Here is a 14035-nt window from a genome sequence, read left to right on the forward strand (position 1 = left end):
GCATCAAGGCTGTCACATATTCAGTGATGGATATTTTGTTCTTTTGCACTATGTTGTAAATGTCGATAGCTGTTTTCATTCTTTTACTGACAGTGATTTCTGACAAGAATAATCAATGTCCTCTGTTTTCCTCGGTCCTAATGTTATTCAGCCCACTTCTACATTCAATGATAAAAAAGTCACCTTTTAAGCCTGGAAAGGCTCCAGCCAATTAATGCCAAACAAATATTTGTCAATGTTATGCATCTGATGGTTGTGTGGGGTAAACTATTGCACAGTATATGATATGTGACAGCTGCTCTCTGAGAGAAAAATCTGTGAAAGTGTACACAAACAGGGCTTTAGTTTTCTCCAGGGCACTCAGTCCTTTGAATTGTGCCTTTTTTTCCTTTCAAAAATGTACAATTCCCAATGAAATAATCAAGGAGGGCAGCAGCCTCGATGAAGACAGTGTGTTAGTGGAGTGTGATGTTATTTGAATGGCATTAGCTCATAAACACAACTTTAAATTGTGTAGCATTGCAGGGTTAAACCTGCTGAACAGATGCAAATCACCCCCTTTTGTTTTGTGTCGGACAAGTTTGCAAAGTAATGAATGCAAATGTGGGCTTTTGTTAAAGGTTTCATGATGTTTCCACAGCCTTTGGGTAGCCTGTGTATTATAGGTCTTGCTACAAGATGCGCTGTGGTAATTGAACTTCAGTTAAAATATACAGTTATGTGTAAAGTACACTGACAAGTTTTTCTTTGTCACCAAATTTAGTTTCGACCCACATGCCAGGACGTTCCATCCGCAAACCACCAAACCATAGGTCAGTGGTGTGTACACACGGCGTGTTGGACTGGCACAGCGGGGTAGCATGTGCTGGAGGGACTGTCAGAGGTTTAGTTCCAGGAAATGTGTCCTTGAGCAACACCAAAGCCACAGCCTGCCTCCTGTCTGGACGGCAGCGTCAGCTCAGTGCGTAAATGTGAAACACACTATTCGGCGAATGTGTGACCGGCGGCACTATGACCCAGCTGCCTTCTGCATGCTCAGCTCCAGCGCTGCAAAGCTGCAAAGCCGGAGGAGCGCAGGGAAGGAAGTCATCTGATAGCTGTAGTCCAGTTTGTTGCTGGAATCAGGATATCCTTCTAGGTCCTCGCTGAAATTCCAGGGATTTTTTTTTGGTGGTTATACCCCCCTCCTCCCTCTGAAAGTAAGCTCCCTGCTTGTCGCGCGGTCTCCGCCGGACTCTGCTGGACTGTTTCTCAACAAATACTTTAAAAAAGTGCGCATCGACCGCCGGAAAACGGGATTCAACCACTGTGATGAATATTTCGGCATTTCGGCACACATTCCGTCTTCCTGTCGTTGCCTCTGGATCGAAGAGATCAGATTAGACCTAGTCTACACGTAGCACGCTGGACTAATGGTGTAGACTACCTACGAGGACGACTTCGTTTCGAAAAAAGTTGAAGATCATTTTTTTCTCCTAACAAACAGCCCGGATTGGTTTTGGAGGCACCGATCCTGCGTGGCGAGGGAGTGGGTTCGTAACGGACTCATACTTTGGATTTACGCACAAGAACCTTTCCCCCGAAAAACATTGTCAGTCGACACCATATGTCTCTGATTTATTCTACAAGCTCCACTATGGATTTAACCGGTGTATGATTTGTGTTGACTGTGCTGTCTCCCCTTTAAAATTGCCGCAAAGCTGAGACTCGCGCAACACCATGCATCGCTTCTTGGAGAAAATCTGCTGCAAAATTGAGGGAAGTCGGGAGGCAGCATGACTTGGGCTCTGGATTTCTTTGACTCTACATTCCATCCTCATATAATATCTTAATGCTGTTCAATTTTGGTTTACAAATATGATGAAATGGCAGCCCCGGAAGAAGGTGAGTCGGGCTGAAATTTTCTTCCAATTATGGCGATAAATAACGTTTCTCTGGAGCACAAGTTGGAAATATTGGGTTTGGTCACAGACTGCTACTCTTTCTATTCCTTTACTATACATGAAATGACCTGTAGATGTTAATAACCAGATCAGCTGATTGTGAGAGAGACAGTAATCAGCTGTTGTGCACTGCACTGTATAGACCTGTAATAAACCAGCATATTAATAGTGCTCATCCAGGGGAATACCATGTGTTGCTTTGTTGATTCTGTATACTCTGATCTGTGTTTCGTCTGTTCTGCACCTCTTATCCTGGCGTGATTATCTGGAGTTGTGGCTTGGAATAGTAAACAATAGAAATATTTTGACAATTGAACATATACAGTGGAAAATTACACTTCAGCAAGATTTGCACTCAAAAGTTTTCGTATTAACTGACACCTCTCTACATCATTTAAAGAATTCTGGCAGAGAAATAAAACATCTGTCTGGTTTCTTGTTTCCGAGAGTAGACACACACTTTGTTCGACAAATGTATATTGCATTCTCTTAGTGCCCTATTTTTGGTAGCCTTGGAGTATTACAACATGGAAAATATCTGAAAATCATCTGGGGTCTATAAAAAATGGTTACACTAAAATGCCTATGGTTCAGATGTTTACCAGCAGGGGGCACTTGTCTTACAAGAAGCAGCCTTTCTTTTCTCAAAAGTGGGCTTTACACTGGTCGAGAGTGAAGGAAAAAAAGAGAAAAAATCTTTCCTCCATCAACTGTTTTGCATCATTCCAAACTTCTCCCCAAAGACTTTTTTATATAGCAGCATAAAAACATACAGGATTTTTTTCCTTCTGACCCAGATATTTCTGCCTTCTCAGCTGAGACATGATGACGATGATGTGTCTTTATAACCTCCCATTATACAGCTGAGTGGTTACCAGTACCAGAAGTAGTACTACCACTACTACTGTCACTGGTAGCAGCAGAAACCTACTTCAGTGGGTATGATCTAAGTAACTTGCCGTAGCTTTGTCTAAATACATTTTTGTATCATTGATGTGAATGATCTCATCCTGAAATATGAGATGAAAGTGAGTAATCCAAAACCAAGCTTCTTAATGTTGAATTATCAACAGAGAAAATAGAAGCCGTGAGCATGCCCTAATGCTTTCTCCAGCTGTGCAGTGTATCTGGCAGAATCATCTACAAGACCCCCTTGCTAGGACTAAAAGCCTCTCCTCACTGCGGGAATTTATTCCTGCCACACTGCAGTCACATGTGCTCAAGCTTTAAAAATCCTAAAAGCAACACTGTCCTTTATGTGTAGATTCTCTTTTTATCAAAGATTTTCCAAAGGTACACTAATGCATGCACATCAAGGAGGGAAATGGTAAATTAAGATTTGTGTGATGCTGATTAATTAACCTGTTGGTCATGTTGGATGCTCGGTGCATACATATAAACACAAGAGTTTAGAAAGCAGTGCATACTATTTTAAATTACTTGCCATCCACATTGTGTGTTTTTTTTTAATGTGAGTTTGTGTGTGGCATCATCCCTTCACCCTGGCCTCTGCTTTATTGTCCTCTGTATGGATATTGAACCTAGTAGCCAGAATACTGGAATAAAAACAGCTATTGTGCTCCACATGGTAAAGAAAGGGATTTCTGTAGAATGCAACGCTCGCTTTTAAAAGTGCTGGCTTCTTGTTTATCTGCTTTTCAATCTGTCACTTCACTCCACTTGTTTGATGGGAATCAATAGAAAGTGTAGGAGCATCAAATTGATTCAGGCCGAGTGTCCTGTCCGCATTGTCATAATGGATCACATTAATGAGTAAAAATTCCAAATCTGTGATGTTGAAGAGAAGAGAGTACAGCCATTCCCTTAATGTTGCTGCGAGATTGCTTATCTGTTCTGGAGAGAGAAAGAGTCACGTCTTATTTTTATCAGGGGATTTGTGTGATTGGCTTTTTTATACTGAAGTTGCTTTGACCACCCGGGCCAATTGAGTCTGTCTATTACAGTGTTTAAATGTGAATAGGTGGGACATATAACTAAAGGCTGCCATAGCTTTCTGAAATAGGTTAGATAACGCTGTCTCCTTGGCCTGCAATAATCAATATTTTCTAAAGAGTGAGCTTTTTTGAAAGCCAAGTGCAACAATGCACATGTGCATAGCACTTTTCCTTTTAAAGTAAAGAGACACTGATGTTTTCTGTTTGTGAGCCTCAGGAATGCTAACATGGCTGATAGCATGAGTGGGTTAGGGGGGGATGTACAGCAGCTGCCACAGCAGTTGTCTGTGGTTAGGTTGTATTAGGGGAGGATAATGTGGCTAGCACTTATTCTGAGGGAAAGCTAACTCATTGAGTCAGGTAAGAGATGGCAACCAATGCTTAAAGTGCACTAAAAGGAATGAACGCCACAAGTTAGCATTGAGAGAATAAAGGACTTTTGGGATTGGTTTTTCAGACACTGGGTGCTTTCAAGTGTTTGTGTATGTGTGTTCACACAAATCAAAAGTGGTTTGAACATTAATTATGGACTCCATCTGCTTGGAAAGTTTTTGTTTGACTTAAACCTGTCTGTATCAGACATTGAGTTTGCCTGTTTTTTCCTTGTCCATGAATTTATTTTGGAACAGCTAAAAAACATTCCTTTTTTTGTGCTGCCAGATGTGTTTTTAAGTCATCATCAGCCAATGTTTTCTTGAGCAGAATTGCTCAAAACTTGTTAATTTGTTTGAGTGGTCTCGTATTACAAAGCCAGGCCGTGCGTTTACAGTTCACTTCATGCCCTGTGGCAGGCTGACCAAGTCAGAAGGAAGCGACTGTTTGTTTTTGTGGTTGTGCCAGATGTTTCTGTGGGTTCCACACAGTTGACATGAGGTCTTCTCACCTGAGAGCGACAGGATGCCCTGCTCATGTTTCTATGGCTAAGCTCATGGGAAACTTGGACTTTTACCATCAGCAGGCGCACTCTTACATCCCTGTCCATGTTCATTGGCTTTTCACTTTGGGGAGTTTCTCATGCTGCTTTTCCTCTTTGATTCTGTATTATTTATGAGCTCTCCGGTGGGGGGAAAGGGCTATCTCTCCCTCCAGCGCTCCATCAGTCCCTGTGACGTTTCCTGGCTGGCAGTAGCGTGGCAGTTTTGGAATACATTTACAGCAGGGGAAAACCCATCAAATTGTGCAGAGAAGCGCTAGAAGACACATCTGAGTAGAGAAGAAACCAGAGGTGAGGCTGTCAGTGGGGGGAAGGAATCACTTGGGAGGAGCTGAGTGCTGGACATAGATTGAGATACATCACGAAACAAATGAATGATGACTAGATTGTAGAATTGTAGGAAATGAGGAGATACATTGGTGGATATTAAGGAGAAGATTTGCTGTAGAGCTGTAGACATTGATGGAATTTGAGATGGTTGAAATTAGAGAAAGAGACAGAAAATGGGAAAAGGTTGGAGGCTAGACAATAAGATGGTGCTGGAGATTTGGAGTTTAGGAGTGAGAGGCCCAAGAGTGATGCAGCAGGGATAATTAATGATAGAGAGTGATAGCACCTGCTGTTCCTGATGCTGCGCAGTATTTATGTCCCAGCATGCTAAATGGAACGGGATGCGGCTGCGTGGCCAGCCCCCTGGCCTATCCTCCTGGGGTGTGAAACGATAGCAGTGGGGGCGGGGGATTGGTTCAGGTAAGGAGGGGGTTGCGTGGGGAACAGCGACTCAGCAATACAGCTGAAATTTATGTGGTGTACTCGCTCTGTTAATGTCAGTCCACCCCCTCCCATTGGGAGAACTGGACAGAGATGGAGGACAGAAGAAAGAGCTTCCTGGAATGCAAGGCCTTTCTTAGTGTTAATGTGACGCAGTGGTCTGCAGTACGCGCAAGCTGCAGGTATATGCCCCATAAGGCATGCTTCCACTGTCAAAATACAGGAGAAACAATAGAGACAATGGTGACTGGGCCATCCTGCTCTCATTAATCCTCATTCTTGGAGATGGATTTTTGGATAGCAAGTGGTAAATGCAAAGATTGATTTATGTGTCGAACGATCCATTTGTAATGTTTTCCTCCAAGCCTCAGAGCACCCATTTCTGATTTGTTACAGCTTTCCTTTACTCCCCAGTGCTTCTGTTCGAGCAAATAGAGCTATGTTGGAGTTCATGGAGGTCATTGTTCCAGGGGTGTGGTCAGCTGCTCTCAGGGCTCAGGACGTGCCTGCCTCTGGGTGCCTCCACCGGGAATAAAGGGAACCTGACTTGATGGACCACATCAATAGGAACACATTTCCTTGTTCTATGAGGTGGAACAGTCCTCTGCAGGACTTAAGCTCTATTCTGTTCATTCTTTTCATTGGTTAAGCTTCCGTATTATGTACTCAGTCTTGCAAATACTGAAAGCCAGTGTTTCACACATAAGCTGGCTAAAACATGTTTTGAATAAGGGCTGTCAATGGCACTCAAGACACATCCCTTCAGTATGTGGCCAGAACAAATGCATACTTTTCTCTGTTTCACAACATTTATCAGAGTACAGCTGCCAAAACCGCAGTTTCTACATTCCTTTATAACTCTACACTGGACCGGTTCCAGTGCCCTGTGCATAGTATCAGCTTAGTCTTCAGGCCCTGCAGCTGTCTCCATCCAACGTAGTGCTGTATGTTGTGACAGACATTTGCTGCTAGTGTATTCTAAAGAGGGCCTGTGATCCAGCCTGGATAGAAACGTGTGAAGAACACCACTAATACCACCCTGCCTCATGCTGACGCCCTTAAATCCCACTAATTCCATCTTTTCTTTTGTCAGAGATTGGATTCATAAGCCCTTCTTTGAAGGTTCAATTTTCCAGGAGTGTGTCCATGGCTTAGCTGTAGGCTTCATGTAGCCAGGACTGGACATTCCATTCCTTGGATTGACAGCCTGGTCTGACACCTGAGTGGTCAGTATCTAGTTCTTGAGTAGATTATTGATGATTATTGACCATGAAAAAAAACAGAGTCAATTAACCCTGTGAATCTTCATGACCACTGCCCACTCGTATAAATGGCATGGTGCAAGAGAGAATCAAACAAGATTAGTCGAGCCTCTCTGTCCCCTTCAGAAAAGGAGTAGGTGCTGTGCAATGTTTTTGCAGTCAAACGGTGTATCAGACAAACACACACAAACGGCCTCAGCAGAGTGCTTCTCCAGGGGTCACAGAAACAACCATGCCCAAAGCAGATTGTTTTAGTTCGTTTCACCGTCACTCTGGTCTATCTGGCCCTGCCTCTCCTTACTTTTCCTGCCATGCTGAATATGGTGAGGGTAGCTTTGAGAGGTTTTTTACTACCGGCTGTAAAATCCTGCAGGAAGGAAGGAGAAATGGTGCCGAGCACGACCCACTGAGCCCTTTCACTATCCGTCTCTCAGGACTGGGTTTAGCTGCTGTTCCCTCTCGTAAGTTTGGATTTATTTATACGAGGCTTATATTGGGATACTTATGTCAGGCATATGTTTATAGTCACTAAGATATGTGGGCCAGGAGCTCTTCCTTATACTCCGTGGGATTGTCTCCTATGGGAGAATCATGATTCCAGCACCCTTAACAAGGCAGACAGACAGGTGGTGACTGACAGGCACACTGGGATAAATTCAGTAATGAGGATATAGAACAAGCCTCCATGGTCCACCCCCCCGTGCTTCCCTATTGCAAATGATCTCATGCCTCATATATTTTATATATTTAACTAGGGGTTCTGTTACGGTCTAATAGAGCCATTGCTACGTACGTTATAATGCTGTCGTTGCCCCCTCCCCCTCACTGTGGCTGCTCTCTGCCCCTTCTGTGTTCATCCCAACAATGTTACCTCCTGTTGTGCGTGTTCTGGCAGTTGTCTGCGTCTTAGGCCTGAAAGTGTTTGGGTTGTTTGTTTCTGCCACTCTCTGCAGCCTAGATTTGTGGATGTGACTTGAACCTTAATGTGTACCGCGCCCCTCTGGCTCTAGCAAATTGCATTGCCACCTTCCTTTAAATGAGCTGTGTAGAGAAAAAAAAAAGATGTGAAAGATTTCTTTGTGTGACCGTGAATACATGTGTCAACTTGTTTCTCTCCTGTGCTGTGTGTTTGTGCCTGTTATTTGTGTTTGTCTTGAAATCTTGCGGAAAAATTCTCTCGACAAATGAGCGATATCCTTGTGTCGGATAGAACATGATTTATGACAACTGCACAATATATTCATCCATCAGAGATAGGCTACTAAAATACTGGCCCCTTTAGTTCTTTCTCGCAGCCTCCAGCCCCAGCTCCTGATCTATATTCCTTTGACTAGGGTCAAAGGCCACATTAGAGCATGTATTGTTCAGCAGTCTAGAGAGTGCTCCAGTTACCACTGTGAAATCTCAAGCATCAGCGGCTTCTTAACTGTTTAAATATACTGTACGGGGCTGAATGCTCCTTCAGGGGCCGGCCAGACGCTACACAATGTCTACGGTGTGATATTACATTATTTTAAGTAATGCCTGCCTTTATAGCCATGTTAAATGTGTTTGCTGCCTTTGCCACCTGTCTGGGTGTTCTGCATGATGAAATCATGCTGAACAGAACATGTATAGTGCTGTGAATGCTACTCTGTCTTCTGCTATAAAAACTGGTATATGCATCGGTCCAGCTGCTTGAATGAGAGCTGTAAAGAAAGATACATAATCGCTCATTGGAACAAAAGACCATAACTTGGCACACAACAGTTGGTGTAACGCCTCAGGTGTGAAATTACCCTCCAAATTTATATGTAGGAGTATGTGTTAGTCCCCTCCTCTGCGTCTTCCTGAACAATGTTGTTCTTCAGTTGCAGAGAAGGCTGCGACTGATGTAGTAGTATTTTCCGGGCATAATGCTGCAGTAGTATGTTTGTCGGAATAGTATAGGTCAGCTGCCCCATTAGGTCTGGAGAAAGCTACAGTACAGCTCAGGTGCTGAGGTGCTGACTCAAACTGCTGAGCCTTGTGGTATAATGAATGGATATATTATACTGTACAGACACTGAATGCGCCTTGTTTGTTGCTGCTGGGTAGTACACAGTTTTACAACAGTGCCCTGGGGACATTGTTGAAACACAGCCACACTGGCTGGCATTTGGACATGTGAAATTATCCATACCTGAGTCTGTCAGTGAACACGACTGCATGTGTCCATCAGCCTCTGACCAGCAGCAGAAGCCTTCAAACAGGCTAAGCTGCCTGCCTTCAGCAGGTCCGCTTCAGGCTGCACTGCCGAACCTGCACACAAACTTCTTATCTGAAATCATTTAGCTTTTATTTTTGTCCAGACAACTCGGACGTTGTATTATTTATTGCGTTGCCCTTCACACAAGCTCGACAGCTATCAGCTTGAAAGTCATATGAGCACATATTAGGCCCTCACATGCACTACAGGCTGTTGGTATTTATGTCAGCAGATCTATTTCTCCAAGATTTCTAACACTCCATCCCCTCACTCCCCCATCTCTGTATTGTGCTGCTGCTTCTAGCTAACAGAGGGCCTCAGGCAGAGCAGGTGCAGGCTGCTGCGATGGTGGCTCTTCTGACTCACACACACACATGCATGGGTACACCCAGGGGAGATGGGTTGGCTGTGGTACCGCTCTCAGTGAAATGGCAGACTAGGACTGTTTGTTGGAGGGTAGGAAAAGCTCTCTACTGGTTGTATGCTGTGGTCTAAGTAGAGAGTGAGCAGGTGTTTAGAAATTAAAGCAGTCCTCCATGTGCCAACGTGCTCTTCGTCCCGAAGGAACAATTTTGATCTGGTAAAATCTTGTTCGCTGCAAATCTGTTGACAATGCTGGGGGCCAGCTGGGGTTTTCAAGTGTGTCTCTTTGGCACTATGTTAAAAAGCTAATTTAATAAGTTTGTTTGTGCCTGCTGCTGTGATTCAGCAATTGATGAAATAACATGGATCAAGGACTTAAAGGTGCAATATATGGGATTCGGAGCCTTCATAATGCAGCAAACAACTATTTTTTCTGTAAAGATATAGTGGAGTAACGTCTGCCTGAGCAGAGTTACACCTGAGACATACACCTGAATTCACCCTGCAGTCCCTGTTGGTGCCCACATGCTTTATTGTAAAATTCTATCCCTGGTTGCTGCAGTATCTAAATCTACCACAACCTACTAACTGTAGTTTTTCTCCTAATGAGGCGTTTGTGTTTGACGTAACTCACAGGAAAGATGAAATGTTGCCATTTCTCATTTTTCATCACACTGATGACATCAAGGAAGCGGGAGAACTTTCAAGTTAGGTTGTTTCTCTGTCATCTCTGACTCCAGTGACTCCTCCTCAGGTGAACACTGTTGGCTCTGTCAATACGTTTTTGGTAGTTTGTACTGATGGCTGCGAGCCGCCGGCTCAGTCGTTGACATGTTGAGAGGCAATATAAATGCTCCTAATCTGGTATACATCACCTTTAATCAACAGAGATCTCAGCGATATAGGGCTGAACAATATGTGCCTAAAATGTTATGGTGATAAGTTTTTTTTATACTAATAACCATGTCAATAATTATCGGGATGTATAACAATAATGATAATACATTCTCAATTTCCAGTTTTTAGCGTATGCTCCATTGGACAGAACCCTAAAGAATAAGGCTGATTATGGTTTATAAGATACACTGAACACTGAGTAAATTTGATTAAATAATGAATATGTTCAATGCAGTGACTACCATTACATTAAATACCTCTTTTCAAATGAGTGGACCAGGCTGAGTTGGGAACCAAACACCTCATCATTACGTTCGTCGGCTGGAGACCTGCTTGCACGGCCCAGTTGAGACGGAAACCTTAAAAAAAAATATATATATATAATGCCAAAAAAGAATCTCATGACTTCATCAGTGTTATTGTGTAAGATTTTATGTGAAAATGTTCAAGATTGTTTCATCAGCCAGCCTTGTTAGAACACAAAAACTTTTTCTGTCAAGAAATCATGTTGTCAAAAACAGAAGAGGCCTCGTTATACATATGGATAGTTGTTTCTTGCTCTTCTTGTTTCAGCTGAGTCTGTGTTTTGTTCTGGAAAACAAAACTTGACTTGACATTTGAAATGGATTTGCAATCAAAGTGAGCGACGAATGTAATGGCTTCGTCATTGAGCTGTCAGTCTGATGACTGTTGCAGAGACAGCGTTGATAAAATACTTTGTAATTCTTTATTTCTACGAGAGGAGTAATAATTAGAAACTGATGAAAAAACAATGGCAACATTGCTGATCAGTATGCCACTATTCTCTCATTGCACAGTGCACGCGATGCGTGTTTCCTTTGTAATTGAAGAGTTTGTCAGTCTTCTGAGTGCTATTTGGTAAACCGACAGATGGACTGGCAGGTTGACAGATAATGTAGATGTGATTGTGGAGGGCAACACTCCTCCTGAGACACCTCTTTGACTGTTATCACAGCCACTTGCTGCCCTCGCATGAGAACTACTCGTCACGGGAGACGTACACAAAACAACAGGAGACAGAAAGATGTTTCTCTACTTTTTATTCCGTGCACACTCTGTTACTTCCGTTTTTGAGCAGCTATTGATGCACATGCTCAGTTGTCTCAATCAGAGAGCGTCTTTAAGTGCTTTCCCGTTCGGGAAATTAGCGTCAAATGATCTTGTTTGAGTGCCCGTCTCTTCTTGGCTTGTGCAATGGAGAGTCCCTGGGGATTTGTGAGAAGATTCAGATCGGAGGTTGCTAAGAGGAGAAGGGGGAGTTATGAAACCTGATTAGAATATGGTTTTAGTTAATTACCCAAGAAGTTTTTCTCATTCCATCTATCTATTTGTAATCTAATTACTGATGGTGGTTTTCCAGTTCCTATCAAATGAAACTGTAACCAGTCCCAAGAGGTAGGGAGGGGGGAAATGATACTCCTCCCAGCCGCCCACCCACCTCCTCCTCCACCTCCTGGTCTCATCCTCTCAAAGCTGTGCTGAGGAGTTAACAGATATGATGTCAGAGCAATCAGAAAGCTTTGTTTCAGTCGGTGCTTTGTGTATTCCACCGAGCAGCATGAAACCAACACCATGTCTGTCAAAGATCCTGTCAGTGTCTCACCGTTTAATTAATTGAGAATAAAAAGGCAGACAGCCAACAATCTGTAGGCAACAATTCACACACATGCCTACTTGAAAATAATTGCAATGAGCGCTTTAGTTATATATTGTAACAGCTCTATGGTAACACCCTAGGAAATGGTGGGCGACAGAGTATTTCAGCTGCAGCGTGGACCCCAGACATGATTAGAAACAGATGGCGGCAGACCTATCACATTCGTTTCTGTCGTCCTTACTTCCACCGCCTTTGTTCTGCCTGATTCTTCCAACTTCTTTCTATCTTTCAAACTTCTCTGAGTGGAGCGAACTTCTTCATGCTGACATGCTCTTTTGTTTCTGCTTGTTGAATATCTGAGCAGCTCTTGTCATGGTAGCTGATTGGAAAGATCAAGAGCGGCTCTTCTTCTCCAGTTTCTTTGTATAACAGAAGCTAAAGGCCAAAAATGCAATTCAAGCACTTCTGTCTTCCCTCAGATGACACTCATATTAATGCCAACGTCTTGCTTTCTTGTCTCACATCTTTCTTTTCCTTTTCCTCTTTGTCTAAATTCAAACCCCTCATCTCTACCCATCTACCTCTGCATATCCTCTGTACTCCATCTTTATGTCGGTGCCTCTTAGGAAGAAACAGCCTTTAGCTTTAAATTGCCCCATTTCTCACATTTTATTTCCAAAAGTTGAAGCAGGTAGAGAAGAGTGGGGGGAGAAGCTGCTAGCCCAGCACATTGGGAGAACTGTGAATACATTAGTATCCCTGGGTCCTTGAAACAAAAGAATAAGAGTTTTTCTTGAATCAGCCAGAATTGTCCTTTCTATAGCTGTGTAAGCTCATCAGCGTATGTACACAAGCATCTTATATAGTGGTCATGCAATGAAACCGGAGCAGGCAGTTAACGTATAACAATTTGCAGCACTCCAGGCTCAGTGCTTTTCTAAGTGAAGAAAAATATCAGGACATTTCCATTATTCTGCAAATGTGTAAGTCCATAAAAGCATAAAATTAGATATCTGTGGAGCATAAAATTAATTCTGAGACCTCTACAAAAGGTCAAAGGATATTTTCAAACTAAACCCACGATTAGCTTCTTGTTTGACATACAATGTTAATGCTTGGTAAGAAGTTACCCAGTGTGGAATTGGTATGTCCAGTCACACATTAATCCAGCTTTGAAGTCTTTTAAGTCTTCTGTGACCTACTAAGGATTAGAGATGAATTTCTCATATTGTTCTGATGCATGTACATAACATTTGAGACATTATTGAAATTTGTGGTTGCAGAGTATTTTTGCTGCTGAGGCAATCTGTTCCTGCTCACTGTCCCATTTTCCCTGGTCACCACTCTCCATGGTTGGAGATTAGGAGAAGGAAGGAGAGTGTAGCAGCCAATTACAGTCATATCTTTGTCCTGCCGTAGACGCCCCACTGTCTGCAGCTTCTCTCCTCAGTCAAAAGGGCACCCTCTTTTCTCAAGCAGGCCAATTTGTTAAGATCACTCATTCAGGTTGGTGTCATTTTTGAGTGGGGGCTGGTGCCTGCCTTTTAGGGAGATGATTACGGCAAAAGCGGATGAAAAGGCAAAATGCAGATGATCCTTAATCTCTTTTGAGGAGTCGCACCTCCTCTTTCTTTTCTTCACATCTTTATCTCATGATCCCATTTCCTTTTCGTTCAAGGTCTTCCTAGTGTCCCGCCGACCTCATTTTTCTCTCCTTGATTTTGTTCTCTCTTGATCTCTTTTCTACTCTTCATTATCTCTTTTCTGTCTGATTACATTTCCCAATTTACCATCATCCCCTTTTCTTCTTTTACTTTCACTCCGCTTGGTAACGGACTCCTTTAATGTGTGGATGACACAGCACCGACCCTGTGTATATATGTAGGCTAATCTGGGCTTTCATTATTTTGTGTACATGAATATTGCATGGCTGGTTCTCCTGTGCTAGCACGGATTAGTTCTTAGTCTTTTCCCTTGGTTAATTGAAAACCATGATAACTGCAGTCAGAAGTCGTGCTTTTTCAGGCTGTACCTCGAGGCTGCTCTGATCACCCCTACCCTCCGT

At 43.0% G+C, this 14035-nt stretch overlaps 1 protein-coding gene across 4 annotated transcripts in view; it reads left to right on the top strand.

Annotated features, from left to right (window-relative positions):
* LOC137805239 (tetratricopeptide repeat protein 28-like) overlaps window positions 1-14035 on the top strand; it is a 159301-nt gene that overhangs the window by 50120 nt on the left and 95146 nt on the right. Inside the window, exon 1 of one of the 4 annotated variants that reach the window (XM_068605051.1) lies at window positions 1068-1884. The exons of the other annotated variants lie outside the window; for them this stretch is intronic. Within the exon in view, the coding sequence (XP_068461152.1) occupies window positions 1858-1884 (27 nt within the window). The 5' untranslated portion in view covers window positions 1068-1857. Of the gene's footprint in view, window positions 1-1067; window positions 1885-14035 lie in introns of those variants that run through there. 4 annotated transcript variants of the gene reach the window in all.

The sequence above is a fragment of the Clinocottus analis genome, unplaced genomic scaffold (genome assembly GCF_023055335.1).
Source record: "Clinocottus analis isolate CAN_PGR_092001 unplaced genomic scaffold, fCliAna1.0.p SCAF_7, whole genome shotgun sequence".
Taxonomy (NCBI): domain Eukaryota; kingdom Metazoa; phylum Chordata; class Actinopteri; order Perciformes; family Cottidae; genus Clinocottus; species Clinocottus analis.